The following is a 13,263-nucleotide window of genomic DNA, read 5'->3' as shown; positions in this document are numbered from 1 at the left end:
GGCTGCATCAGTCATGTTCCAGGTGTTCCAGCTGTTGTTGGTTCTCGTGTCACCTGGTGATGTTCGTCCACATCAGCCCTCTGTGATGACATCCAGGAGTTTGTCACATTTGTGTTTAAGAAGCTTAAAAGCTGCGTTACGTTTCATTTGCTTCATTTTCAGATGAAACCTCATCAGACTCCTTTAACCAAAACCAGGACAGACCGCTGCACACGACAAGCACCACCCTGTTTTCAGACAGACTCCTCTCTAAAGGTCAAAGTGACCTGGTTCCTCTGTGAACTTTAAACCACACCTGTCACTCTGTGTCCTGAATCAGCAGATATTAAACAGCTGACAATAGTAAACAACAGTCTCCACCCAGCTGATCGTGACGACACAGAGGGCGGAGGCAGAGGGCTGATCACAGGACAGGATCCAGGCATGAGAAACAGCTGGGACACATAGGAACAGCGGAAGTAAACAAAGAAAGGCGGAAGTATTGTTCACTTTCCTCGCGTGTGGCCGAGCTGAGTGTGTGAGCTGCGGCAGCAACGATGCCTTCAGTTCAGTATCTGAGAGAGTTTATCAACGAGCGACTAACTGCTGCTGCTGAACAAATATTCTTGGAGTTTGAAAAAACGATCGTCCAGTACGAGGAAGAGATCGACCGTCAGCGCAGACTGCTGGATATCACCTGGAAACCCCAAATCAAGCTGCACAGGACAGGTGAGTGTGAATGAGCATGCGTGGACTGGCGGAGGACCTTCATCTTTAGCTAACAAAGGAAACGTGTCGCTGAGCACGTGGAAGCGCAAATGTTGCATTTTGAGAAAAAAAATATTTTGAGCAAAGAAAAGTTTAATTTAATCGAAGAAAATTAATTTCTGCGTGCAGGAAATGAATTTCAGTGTTTGCTGTTATCCACATACACACAGTAACAGCGCCTCGCTCAGATCTCTGTACACATTTATAAGTGTGCCGATTGGCTGTTACGATCTCCAATCAGCTCCCTAGCTTACTGCATTCCGGAAACACGGTCCAGAATGAGGCTGGTCATCCGCATTCAGTAGTGATGTGGATACCACTGATTTCCTTTCCGATACCAAGTAAAATTCAGGGCGGTATCGACGATACTGATCCGATACTCTTTACAAAAACTTATTTTATTTATTGTATCTCAAATTATAGCGTCGTAATGATTACAGGACATCAGATTACTTGTTCTTATCACTTGTGGCTATTTGAACACGTTGCCTGCCTGCAGCACTAAAGGACTCCGTGAGAGACTTCTGTCTCGCCCCAGCAGCACCTGTCCTCCTCTTCAGTCTCAACATACGCGCGTCATATTCTGTGGTACGATTTACTCTGAGGTGTTTGACAAGGTTAGTGATGTTGCCACAACCATACATGCCAACCCTCCCGATTTTCCACCCGGACAACAAAATTGAAAAACCATATCCCAGAATTCATAGCGCGGCCCAGCCAACTCCAGTCTCCAACAGCGACTTAGTTTTAATATCACTCTTATTTCTCTTTCTGGGTCGCAAAAAACTTTTAACAAGTTTTCAGGCCAGAATGTAGCTGTGTGAACTTCAAACATCTGAGCCGACACGTCGTCTTCAAACCCCCGCGGTCTGTCGCTACTCGGGTCAAACAGGATATATAAGTCACTTTGATAACTTAAAAATGTTGTTGGGCTTTTTCAGTGTTTTATTTGTTCGTGAGTAAATCGGTTTGGCTGAGATTAAAGTTATTAGATTAAATTAAACTTTATTAATCCCTCGGGAGGGTTCCTGCGGGGTTTCACACAGCTGATAAAACAAGAGTTTACGTCAGCGCCCGGTTATATTTTAGACAGCAAGGAGCGGACGGCAGCTTCACTCCACCGAGGGCGCTCGTGGAGCACGTATCCCCACAACACCTCACTTTTCTGCCACATGTATCCAAACCACGTCTCAGCTGTTTGTGGAGGTAAACTACGTCCACACGTGACTCCGACTACGCTCAGCCGTTGTTGTGAGTGCGCACGCGGCGAGACATTTACACAGCCGTATTTCACTCATGACTATGAAAGGCGGAAGAGGAAGTAGTTCCTTTGAATGTAGACAATCCGAATGTTATAGTTTCTTTCCACTGTGTTGCTGTTAATGATAAACTACAAATTTACTCTAAATTACTAAAATATCGATATTTTAATGTGAGAATCGATTCTAGAGCAGCGCTCCCCAACCGTTTTTGCGCCACGGACCGTTTATGCCCGACCGGCCTTTAAGGTGTCGCGGATAAATACAACAAAATAAAACTGGTACCGGTACCGAAAAAAAGATTTATTCATAACACAGGTGAAAAGACCCAGGAAAAGCGAGTAAACGATAAAAACGATAACAAAATAACGCTGAAAACCGATAAAACCCTGAAAACTATTCATTTCACACCCGAGCCTCAACTCTCACAGCCCGGTACCAAACGACTCATGGACCGGTACCGGTCCAAGGCCCGGGGGTTGGGGACCCCTGTTCTAGAACATAAATGACTGGTGTCGGAGGAATCGATATCTCAGGATCGATACGCACATCACTAGCATTCATAAGATCCGGTGTTAGAGGCTCTCAGCTGCATGGGCGAACACGTGATCCCACCCTGGCTGACACACGTGATCCCACCCTGGCTGACACACGTGATCCCACCCTGGCTGACACACGTGATCCCACCCTGGCTGACACCACAGGGGGCAGATATCCCGCTTCCCCAGTTAACCTGCATCTCGTGATGATTCTCCCAGTAAGAGAGAATCCTCACCATGTATCCAGGAACAGGTTTCCTGTGGTTTGCTCGATCAAAGGCATTAATGAAACACATGAGGATAGATGAATATGTGACCCTATACAAACCGACTGTTTCAATACGCAGCACTGAGTCTGGATGGATGCTGTGAATCACAGGGTGCTAGGACAGGAGCTAGCCTTAGACTAGCATGCTTTAAATGTTCTTTATTGTCAGAGAACCTTTGAACGATTCCAGCTGAGTGTGAGCTGCAGCTGAGCTTATATGAAAGTGCATGTGCACTTAGAAAAGGCTTGAAATGCCTCAAACTTCATGCAGGCTCAGGTCTGTGTTGTCTTAGAAAAACTGAGTTTTCCAACAAAACCTGGTCACACAAACCATGTTATGAGTCAGGTCAACAGTTTCCCACCTTTAGAATTATTATTATTATTATTTAAAATCATTCCATTAGTTATGTTTTTCTTTTATCCCCTTTGTTGCTCCAGAACTTAGACAGAACTGTGACATTAACCAGGAGAGGAGCTCCAGTGTGGAGCAGGAGGAACCAGAACCTCCACAGATTAAAGAGGAAGAGGAGGAACTGTGCAGCAGTCAGGAGGGAGAGCAGCTGGGACTGAAGGAGGAGCCTGAAGTTCATAATGATCCTGTGCAGTACGAGGAAGAGATGGAGCGTCAGCGCAGACTGCTGGATGTCACCTGGAAACCCCAAATCAATGGTAAATGGCCTGTATTTGTAGCCCTTTGCTTAGTGCCTAAGGGCCCCAAAGCGCTTTACGCTACATTCAGTCATCCACACGCACAAAGCTGCACAGGACAGGTGAGCGTCCCTCTGAGGGAGCATCCTGATCACAGCTCTGTGGGACATGAAAGCTGCAGAGATGTTTCAGGAGGACAGAAGGCGGATGTGTGACTCCTCGACCAGTCGTCGCTGTTGTTACTAGTCGGTACCAGACGTAGTCGTTTAATCTGATCGTTACAGTTTTAATAACTGATGTCGTTCAAGTTTTGTGTCCTAATGTTCTGCAGCCATCTGCCACCAGGTGGTGCTTCGCTGTTGAGATCGCCTGATGTTTCTGTGAACAGAATGAGATCGCAGATACAGGCGGTGCAAATGGACAGGCTCCGCCTCCGCGGTCGGCGAGCAGTTCATTCATCCGTGGGCCGCTGCTCCTCCACAGTGGAAGGAGACGGCTAAGGCCGTCGGCTCCTGGGTGAGGGGTTCTGTCTGGGTGTCTCCTACCTGTAGGAGGCCCTGCAGTAGACACGCCGGAGAGGCGCCATCTCTCTGAGGCCTGGAGCGCCTCCACGTCTCCCCAGATACGCAGGAGGAGGCGGTGAAAGCGAGGTCCGAGCTGCCCTGCTGCCCCCGCCACCCGACTTCAGACGAACAGTAGAAAACGTCTGCGTGATTTATTGTTATTTCAGACGCAGCATGGAGTTTCCAAACAGCTCACGCTGCGCCGTGGGCCATCAGTTCAGTTTTCACAGCTTAGTCTGTCACAGTTTAATAAGACGTGTTTGTAGTGACATGCTGTCATGTTTAAGCGCAGTTGAGCGCCACGACTGATTCATGAACAGCGTGATGAATGCCTTCATGTTAGCGTTAACGTGTTCTCCGTGTCTGAGTGCTTCTTAGTTTTGGATTCGTCGCTTGGTCTCCTCGTTTCGCTGAATTCGTCACCAGGAAGGTTCCTGGTTTTAAGGGTTACAAAGGCACTGGGTACATCGCCATGGTAACTGATGGACTGTTGCATGGTAACTAAGAGAGCATTCAGGGTCACCTGATCCAGGACTAACTTTAAGCACTGTTCAAAGCTGATACTCAGGGCTGGATAATCTTAAAAGTCGAGGGTGTCTGTCTCCTGAGGGGCGTATTGGCAAGAACGTGGTGATCCAATATGTATCCTGATACAGGGTAAACGATACGCTGCGATACTAAAAGCCAGACGATGTTTGTGTTTAGTAGGACTGAAATTAAACTCGCAGTAAACAGTCCAAACTGTTAAATGATGACATGAAACATCTGAAACAAAAACACTCGAAGTTCAAAATGAACGGAGAAATTAACTTCGGCCTTATTAGAAGTCGTGTCAGCTAGAGAAACAAAAACTACTTGACTGAAATATCAACTATTTCTTTAACATGAACAAAGTAACCGTGTAACACTGAGGTCTATGATTGTAAAGTAAACACAATGGAGCATCAACACAAAGCACTTTTCATGTGACCTTAACAGAAACAAATATGAATCAAAAATGAAACTGCTTGAAGAATCCAAGCAAACATTAACAATGTAAAGTGCTAATAAAATAAAGTACAGCCCTGCAGTGTCCATCCGTGGAGCACTTTTAGTACAACCTGAAAAAGAGAATTTCCTCATTTAAAGAAAAGTGCTCATGAGACTCAACCAAAATATCAAACATCTCAGATCTGAGGTTTTACATGTTGCAGTGTTTTCTCAGTGATTTCCAGATTTTTGTGCAGGAATACAAGCGGATCGACACGCTCTCAGGACACGTCTCTGTGCATTTACTGTCTGCTGCAGAGAGAAAGCTCTCTCTGGCCCTACCAACCGGCTGTTTCATCGCGTGCGTGTATGCACATGTCGGTGCTTTGGTTTGAAGCCGAACTGATTATCCAGGGAAGCGATGAACACACAATCTAGCACCGTCGATAAAATACTGTCCAGTGCAATCGGCCTGTAATTATCCACACAGCTCACTTTTGCAGCTTTGTCCTTGGCACAAGTAAAATACACATCATTGAGTCTGGTAGTATGCCACAAGCTTGGCATGAAGAGGAGCCATCATGGACAGGCCAATCATGGCATGCTCTCCTCTGACATCACCAGGGTGGCGTCCTTCATAGGCTTCAGCGCCCTGACAGCTTCTGCACATGTGATGTCAATTTATTTTTCGCTCTTCCTGACTTCTGCAGAAAGCAGAGCTGCACAGATGGCTGGTTGCTGTTCTATCACATCATAGGAGCTGTTCCATCCCGTTCAATCCCCATTCAGCCCCAGCGTCACTTAGTAACGCTGCAATGTGCTCACCTGTGTGACTGTCATGCATGGCTCGGAGTACATGAGGCTGAAGGCTCCACTGGTCCGTTATGTGCTGTAACAGTCACGTACGATTCAGTGGCTCTCGAAGTCCAAGCGTCGCATGTCAGAGCAACTGTCTCTGCCGAGCTGAGGGAGTCCGGCACTGTCGCTTTGACTTTGGCAGAGCGATGTCCGTGATGTAACGGCGCTCCAGCGTTTTAATCACATTACGAAATCCTTTATTCTCCACAACACTCAGAGGGCGCATGTCTGTGCAAATAAAAGCAAGTACTGACTGCCTTATTTTTGTTGCACGAGTTGAAGTTGCTGCTAGTTTTGAAAAGTTAACTTCTTCAATTGTCCGTTGAGCGGGGTCGCCTCGTTTTAAAATTAGCATTTGACGCTGCGTCGCTATGGTGTCTACACACGTGTGTTCGTAAATCTGTTGTGTTACTGGAATATTTGACTCTGGCGGTGCAGATTTTACAGACTGCGTAGCTCTTGTCAAAGTCTTTACCGCCTTCTTTTGTCCTGAATCCAAAATAAGTCCACGCATCAGCTTTGAAAGCTGCGGGCGCCGGCTGTATCCTCTGCTCTTCAGTCATCACCAGCGCTGGGTAAGGCACTTTAGTAACTTGGTTACATTACTAGTTATTTCTATCAAAAGTAACTCAGTTACTTCAAGTTACTCGTTACTTTCAGAGTAACTAGTTACTAGGGAAAGTAACTTTGGTTTTACTCAGAATTCTCTTGTTAATGTGCTGCTTCCCTAACTGGATACCCAGCGAGACTGCCAGTCTTCTAGCTCGCTTACATGTTAGCACTGTCCTGCCACACGTGCACTGTGCCGCCTACCAACAGAAAGGAAAAAATCAAGCGCATATTCCCACGAGAGAAATCCCACGCCTGGACCGTGGTCGACTGCCGCCATGATTCTAGCCTACGTCACAGCGTCACGTGTGCTTTTCACATCCAACAGGAAAACTGCAGTCGTGGTGCTTCAGAGTTCAACATTCTTCATTTGTCCCGTGCACGGTTATACGGGTGTAACACGCAGTGAAACGTGACCTGATACGCTCCTCGAAGACACAGAACTTTATATACAGTGATTGAGTACATACAAGGAGGACATTATGTGCAGCAAGTGGGCGAGTTATGTACATTATATAAATAGAAATAAAATAATCTGGAAATTTACAGCTTGTGTACACTGCGTGAGGAGGGTGTTAAAGTGTCTTGTGCTGTAGCGAGGCCAGAAGGATCAGGATGATGTGGTAACGAGTCCTGTCTCAGTCACTTAAGGATGATGGGGGGGGGATTCAACACACGAATGGCCTGAGGATAAAAACTCCTCGTGAGCCTCTTGTTCCGATGGTGTGGAACCTTGTGCCTGATTTCAGAAGCTGGACCAGTTCGTTGCTGGGATGGGACGGGTCCAGCATCTCCTGACGACTATGACTTTTGATTGTACTCAGAACTCGGAAATTCTGCCCTCCGAGTAGGAAGATGTAGGTAACACCAGACTGCAGATGAGCTGCACACAGGGCTGGACTGGGACAAAAACTGGGCCCGGCGTTTTGACTGGAGACCGGCCGCCATTATAGCAAAAATCCTGAAGCCTTTGAATGAAACGCTGTAGTGACAGTGATGTACAGTCTTGTTGGTATATGTGTGATTTCTATACATTTTACGTCAGATAAAAACTTTGGTTGTACGCTTCAGATAATTATTTAATAACAGACATTTTAAATGAGAATAAGAAAGTATGTCTTTGTGCCCCCCTCTCCCTGTTAATGCTCTACCTGCCCCCCTGCACAGTTACCAGCTGTCAGCTGCTTAGAAAAGGATCCTGGTGTTATTAGTCTCTCAGAAACGGTTCATAACTTCCCGCTGGTTTCCTCTTTCTGGTGCAAAGTGGGCGATAAATACACAAGAGAGAAAAGCCGATCAGCTGATCATTGATCAGTTTCATGATTGCAGTAGTAACAGGAGAGGGAGGGGAGAGAAGAAGAAACAGCTGACAGCGTAAAGACACAGAATAACTCCAGCTTTGTGTCTTTTTCATTGTAGCTGAAGTCCGGGACAAACTTCCTTTTCAGCTCAACACGAAACGACGATTCTGTTTTTACGGGACTGTTGGCAACTCTACTAACGAACCTTATGAACAAAATAAAGTTCACTATCAGTAACATCATAGCACCCACCCAGCTGTATAGAAACCCCGTCATGCTAGCTAGTAGCAGTACGAGCTATTGTAACTGACAGTAAAAATTCAGCACAACGAAAATAAACTCCACCTAAACTTGGTTTATATCTGACCCGGATACACTGCAGGTCATAACTTCTTACCTGAAGTTAAGTTTAGAGCTGCCACGATTAGTCGACTAATTCATAGCGCAGCCCAGGTTAGTTTCCAACAATGGCGGCAGCTAGTTAGTTTTAATATTACTCTTATTATTCTTTCTGGGTCACAAAATAAACGTTTAACATATTTTCATGGAGAATGTAGCTGTGTAAACCTCAAATATCTGCTCAGTTTATCAGGACACCGCATATTTTCAAAAGCGCTCCGACGTTTTCGGAGACGTCTGTTACCCACTAGCTCGATAGCTAGCCGGGGGCTAGGTCACTAGCGCCGTGAGAACACCGGACTCCCGGCAAATTGTTTTCAAACCCACCGCCGTCTTTCACTACTCAGGTTAAACATGATATATGAGTCACTTAGATAACTTAAAATGTTATTGTTTGGCTTTTTTCAGTATTTCATTTGTTCCTGAGTAAATCGGTTTGGCTGAGATTAAAGTTCTAGTTTTTACACAGCTGAATAAACGTCAAGCAGACAGCTGATTATCAGAAGTGTGAGATGCTCGAGAATATACTCCGGTGTCCTGTTATATTTTAGATAGCAAGGAGTTTATTAAACTTCACCGAAACAATCTGCAGATTTCATTAAAGTTTAATAAACTGTCATCTTGTCTTTATTTTTAGTTAGCACATACCTGAAACACTTAAAGCTGTAAGCTAATGATAGTTATATAAGAGCAGATGCTGCTGGTGCAATAAGCTGTACGTTGGATGATGATCTGATTAGTCGACTATCACAATAATCGTTTGTGGCGGCCCTAGTTCAGTTCACTTCCTCGGGTCTCCCCTTCCCTCATCCACCTGCTGACTCTGTGGAAGCTCCGCCATAGCCACGACCAAACAACTGAGTTATTTTTACACATCTGCCAGCATCTGGCCAATCCACCACCTTTCACTTTTTTTTCACCTTTATACTGTTACGGGGGGTGAAAGAAAAGAAGGAAAAAAAACATCGGCCCACAGAGTCCAGCTATGGCTGCATATATGTTTAGTAGTAATTTCTTTTTTTAGAGGGCTAGAAAAACAACCGTTTTCAAGGGCGTTGCCATATTGGAATCCCGAGTTCTCTGATGAGGCTAACCAGAACGCCGTTTACTCGAGTGTGACATTATTCCCAGGTCTGTGTTCCAATTTAAGCCGAACGCAACACGCAAAGTAACGAATAACGAGCCTATCGAAATCCCAGTAACGATTAAAGCGATCCTGATTTTGGCATAACAACCAGTTACCGTGCTCATTACCACAATAATAACTTAGTTACTGTAACGCGTTACTTAATAACGTGTTAGTCCCTAAACTGGTCATCAGTTAGCACAACTGGCCACACATCCACTGTTCTACTTTGGTTTTGGCAAACTAGACGCTTCTACAGTTATCGCGACACCTCATTTTTCTGTCTACGTAAAGGCGGTAACACTGCAAACTAGTGGCTGGAGTTTTAATTGCAACATACAAAAGAAATACACAGTAAATGCATGTAATTTTTTCAATTTAAAAAAAATAGATAACACTGATTTTGAATATCGATTCAGTATTATTACACGAAATATCACGATATTTCAATGTATCGATATTTTCTTACATCCGTATTTCTCCTGAATCCTCTTTGTCCTTCCAGACCTCGGACAGCAGCACATCTGTAAGGAGGAGGAGGAGGAGGTTCTCCCTGAGCAGCAGCTCTGGAACCAGGAGAGGAGCTCCAGTGTGGAGCAGGAGGAACCAGAAGCTCCACAGATTAAAGAGGAAGAGGAGGAACTGTGCAGCAGTCAGGAGGGAGAGCAGCTGGGACTGAAGGAGGAGACGGATACCTTCATGGTGACTGCTGCTGAGGAAGGAGAGCACAGTGAACCAGGAGGAGACGAGGAGCAGCTCCTCTGTGATGACTCTCCTCAAAGTGAAAGCACAGATGAAGAATCCAGCAAGTGTGAAGAGTCAGGGTTAAGTGAAACTGAGGAGCCGGTTCCAAAGAGACAAAAGAGAGACAGAAGTCGTGGTGTTGTAGAGAGCGCGCCTGTCTCAGAGAGTCCATGTAATGCTGCCACAGGTCGAAAGTCTGATGTTTCTAAGAATCAATCCCGGGGGAAAAAACACCATACCAATGTGAATTCACTTGTTTGCAAAATATGTGGGGGAAAATTTAGTAGAACCTATTTGGCTGTCCACATGAGACTTCACACAGGTGAGAAACCATATTCTTGTCATACATGTGGGAAACGTTTTAATCAAAGCAGTACTTTGCGTAGCCATATGAGAACCCACACAGGTGAGAGACCTTATTCCTGCGATACATGCGGGAAAAGTTTCGGTCAGAGTGCTGCATTGTATATCCATAAGGCAGTTCACTCAGAAAGACTGTTTTCCTGTGATATATGTGGAAAAAGTTTCAGTCATAAAAACTATTTGCCCATCCACATGACCACTCACACCGATGAGAAGCCATATGTTTGTGAAATATGTGGGAAAACGTTTGGTCACAGCTCTGTTTTTTACAGTCACAGGAAAATACACCAAAGTAGGGAATCGGTTTCTTGTGAAATATGCGGGAAAACATACTCAGAAAAAAGCGCTGTTAAACGCCACATGAGAACTCACACAGGGGAGAAACCGCATTCCTGTGAAATATGTGGGGCAAAATTCCGTGAATTGAAGAGTTTGAAAAGGCACAAGGAAAAGCACACGGGCGAAGGGCCGTATTCCTGTGACAAATGTGGGACGAGGTTCAAACGAGGCAATCACTTTTTCCTCCACATGGAAACGAAAATATGTGAGAAGCAGAGTTCCTCTGAAACAGGAGAAGAGTTTCAAAGAAATCATTCATCCACATGAGATGAATGATTTCTTTGGCAAGTTGTAGTAGAAATACCCGTGAAACGAAGCTTGAGGAACAAACGTGTCATTTTTATGAGATTGGAGAATAAAACCCATAAATATGAGCACCAAGCTTTTTTTACTCTGGAGCTGTGATTCTGGTTTTATAATTTTTTTTAAATTGAAAGTGAGCTCGTGAGGACGGGCAGGGGGAGGTGCTCTTCTTTCCCAGCTTCACAAATCGCATTGTTATTTTGTCATTTTTTTGTTCAAATGTGTGAACTTGATTGAAAAATATGTTGGCGTAGTGTTTGTTTGATGTCGTGTTCCTGTTTGTGGTTTTATTGACACGCTGAAGCTGAAAAGCAGTTTTCGTTTGTTCTCATGCGTTTGTATTTTGTGATTTCATCAGCCTTCAGAGGTGATCCTAACAAACTGCCCCAGTGTAACCTGATGTCGTAGAACGTGCAGTGTAAATAAAGTTTGTTTCTCTCAGTTGCTGCCTGCTGTGGATTTATGATCCTTTGAAACAGCCTCCTCATAAAGCCTGTTTGAATGTGGAGACTGTGCAGTCAGAATGAAGCTTGCGTGAGGTTTTAATCTGAGTGTGGATGCAGAGGAGGATGTGCTCTGACAGTGCTGCAGTCACGAGCCTGTGCTTTTGAAACAGGTGCATTTAAAGAGGAGTGAGGAAGCTCATGGGAAACAAAGGCTTCTGCAGGTGGAAGCCACTGAAAAGTTTCTCACTAGCGTTGTTTTGTTAGGGTCGGTGTCACCACTTGTCGCGTGAGGTCATACCTGGATTCCACAGAGGTCGCACAGCCGACTCCTCCAGGTGTCGCATCGATATGCGTCAGTGGCAGAAAGTTTGCTTTGTCTTGCACTCTCAGGAGCACGGAGGAGATTCCAGGAGAGCTGGACAGGGTCTTAGACGCCCTTTGACCATTATGAGGACCAATGTCTGCTGCTGTGTGCCACGATGCAAGATGAACACTGAGAGAGCTACGGTGTGACCTTGAGCGGGCTGCCGGTGTGACTATCTATGACCAAACCATCGGAAACGGGTTTAGTCACAAAGGTTTCAGGGGACCAGGCTTCAGTCTGGAGGGGAGACTGAGCCGGCACCAAAAGCTTCTGCTTTTCAAAGGTTCTAGAAAAATATCGGCTTTGTAAAACATTTTTAACTGACACCACTAAAAAGCATTAACTAGCTCGTTAACAGTGATGGGAATAACAGCGTTATTGAACTAATTACTATTCCTATTGTTACAACGCCGTTACAGGTACTAACAAGAATATGTGGTGCGGTCGTGCTGCTATTTTTGAACAAACTGTGTTCAGCTTACTGCACCTTATATCAGCTGCAGGAAGTAGCTGTAAGTAATCTGGGCTGTCACGCTCCCGCGGACAGTGATCACGATCACTGTCTAGCCCAGGGGTGGGCAATCTCAGTCCACGAGGGCCGGTGTCCCTGCAGGTTTTAGACTGAATTAGCTCCTCAACATGTCCTGAAGTTCTCCAGAGGCCTGGTAACAAACGAATCATGTGATTCAGGTGTGTTGATCCAGGGTGAGATCTAAAACCTGCACACAGAGACCTGCAAAGTGGAGGAACGTTACCAGGAGTCCAGGCCTGCCGAGGACACCACAAGATGAAGATGAGCAGCGTGGACCGTAGGAGCTTCTTGTGGATGGATGTGGAGGATGGAGCGTACAGATGTCCCACGCAGGCAGACCGCAGAGATCACACGGGGCCCAGTAAGTGGCTGTGGTAGTGGAGGAGCGCCGCTGCAGTCCCAGTCACGTCAGCACCTGTACTCAACACGCCAAACTGTCTGCGGCTGCTCCACCAATAGCACGGGCATGTGACATCATCACCTCCTGACCCCATACCTGAGGCTTTCATGGCAATTTCAGGAGCGTTTAATCAAATCGTTCTGTCAGCTGTGTCCTCACATTCAAACAACACGCTGACTGCAAAACCCAAGAGGCCATCGGCGTCAGGTAGAAGCTGCTGCCCACTGCTGCTCACGTGCTCTCAGCTGATGGCGTCAGAGCTGTGCTCGGCCGCCGGCCAGTGATGCAGGCCGGATGAAGGATCTCGGTCCAGGAGCGCAGAGGTCGTCTCCGAGAAGTGCTAACGTCAGCTGCGTCTATTGAGGAGGGCCACGAGGCGGCTGACGGCCACCCGACTGACCAGCCTGATGAATGGTGAACGGACGCGGCACATGAAAAGGTTTAAGAAGACGTGATTGTGTGTTTAACTGTTTGCCTGTCTACCAG

At 45.9% G+C, this 13,263-nt stretch overlaps 1 protein-coding gene across 1 annotated transcript; it reads left to right on the top strand.

Annotated features, from left to right (window-relative positions):
• Positions 1-514: 514 nt before the first annotated feature.
• On the top strand, positions 515-11,476 carry LOC102290387 (zinc finger protein 436; the record flags this gene model as incomplete). Its single annotated transcript, XM_014341376.1, is given in 3 exon segments — positions 515-708; positions 3,252-3,482; positions 9,792-11,476. Coding segments are annotated over 3 exon segments (1,611 nt in total). The 3' UTR covers positions 11,000-11,476.
• Positions 11,477-13,263: the final 1,787 nt, after the last annotated feature.

This window comes from Haplochromis burtoni, unplaced genomic scaffold (assembly GCF_018398535.1).
Source record: "Haplochromis burtoni strain Fernald_Lab_line unplaced genomic scaffold, NCSU_Asbu1 Contig_483, whole genome shotgun sequence".
NCBI classification, from domain to species: Eukaryota; Metazoa; Chordata; class Actinopteri; order Cichliformes; family Cichlidae; genus Haplochromis; species Haplochromis burtoni.
This window is presented reverse-complemented; position numbering and strand designations above follow the sequence as displayed.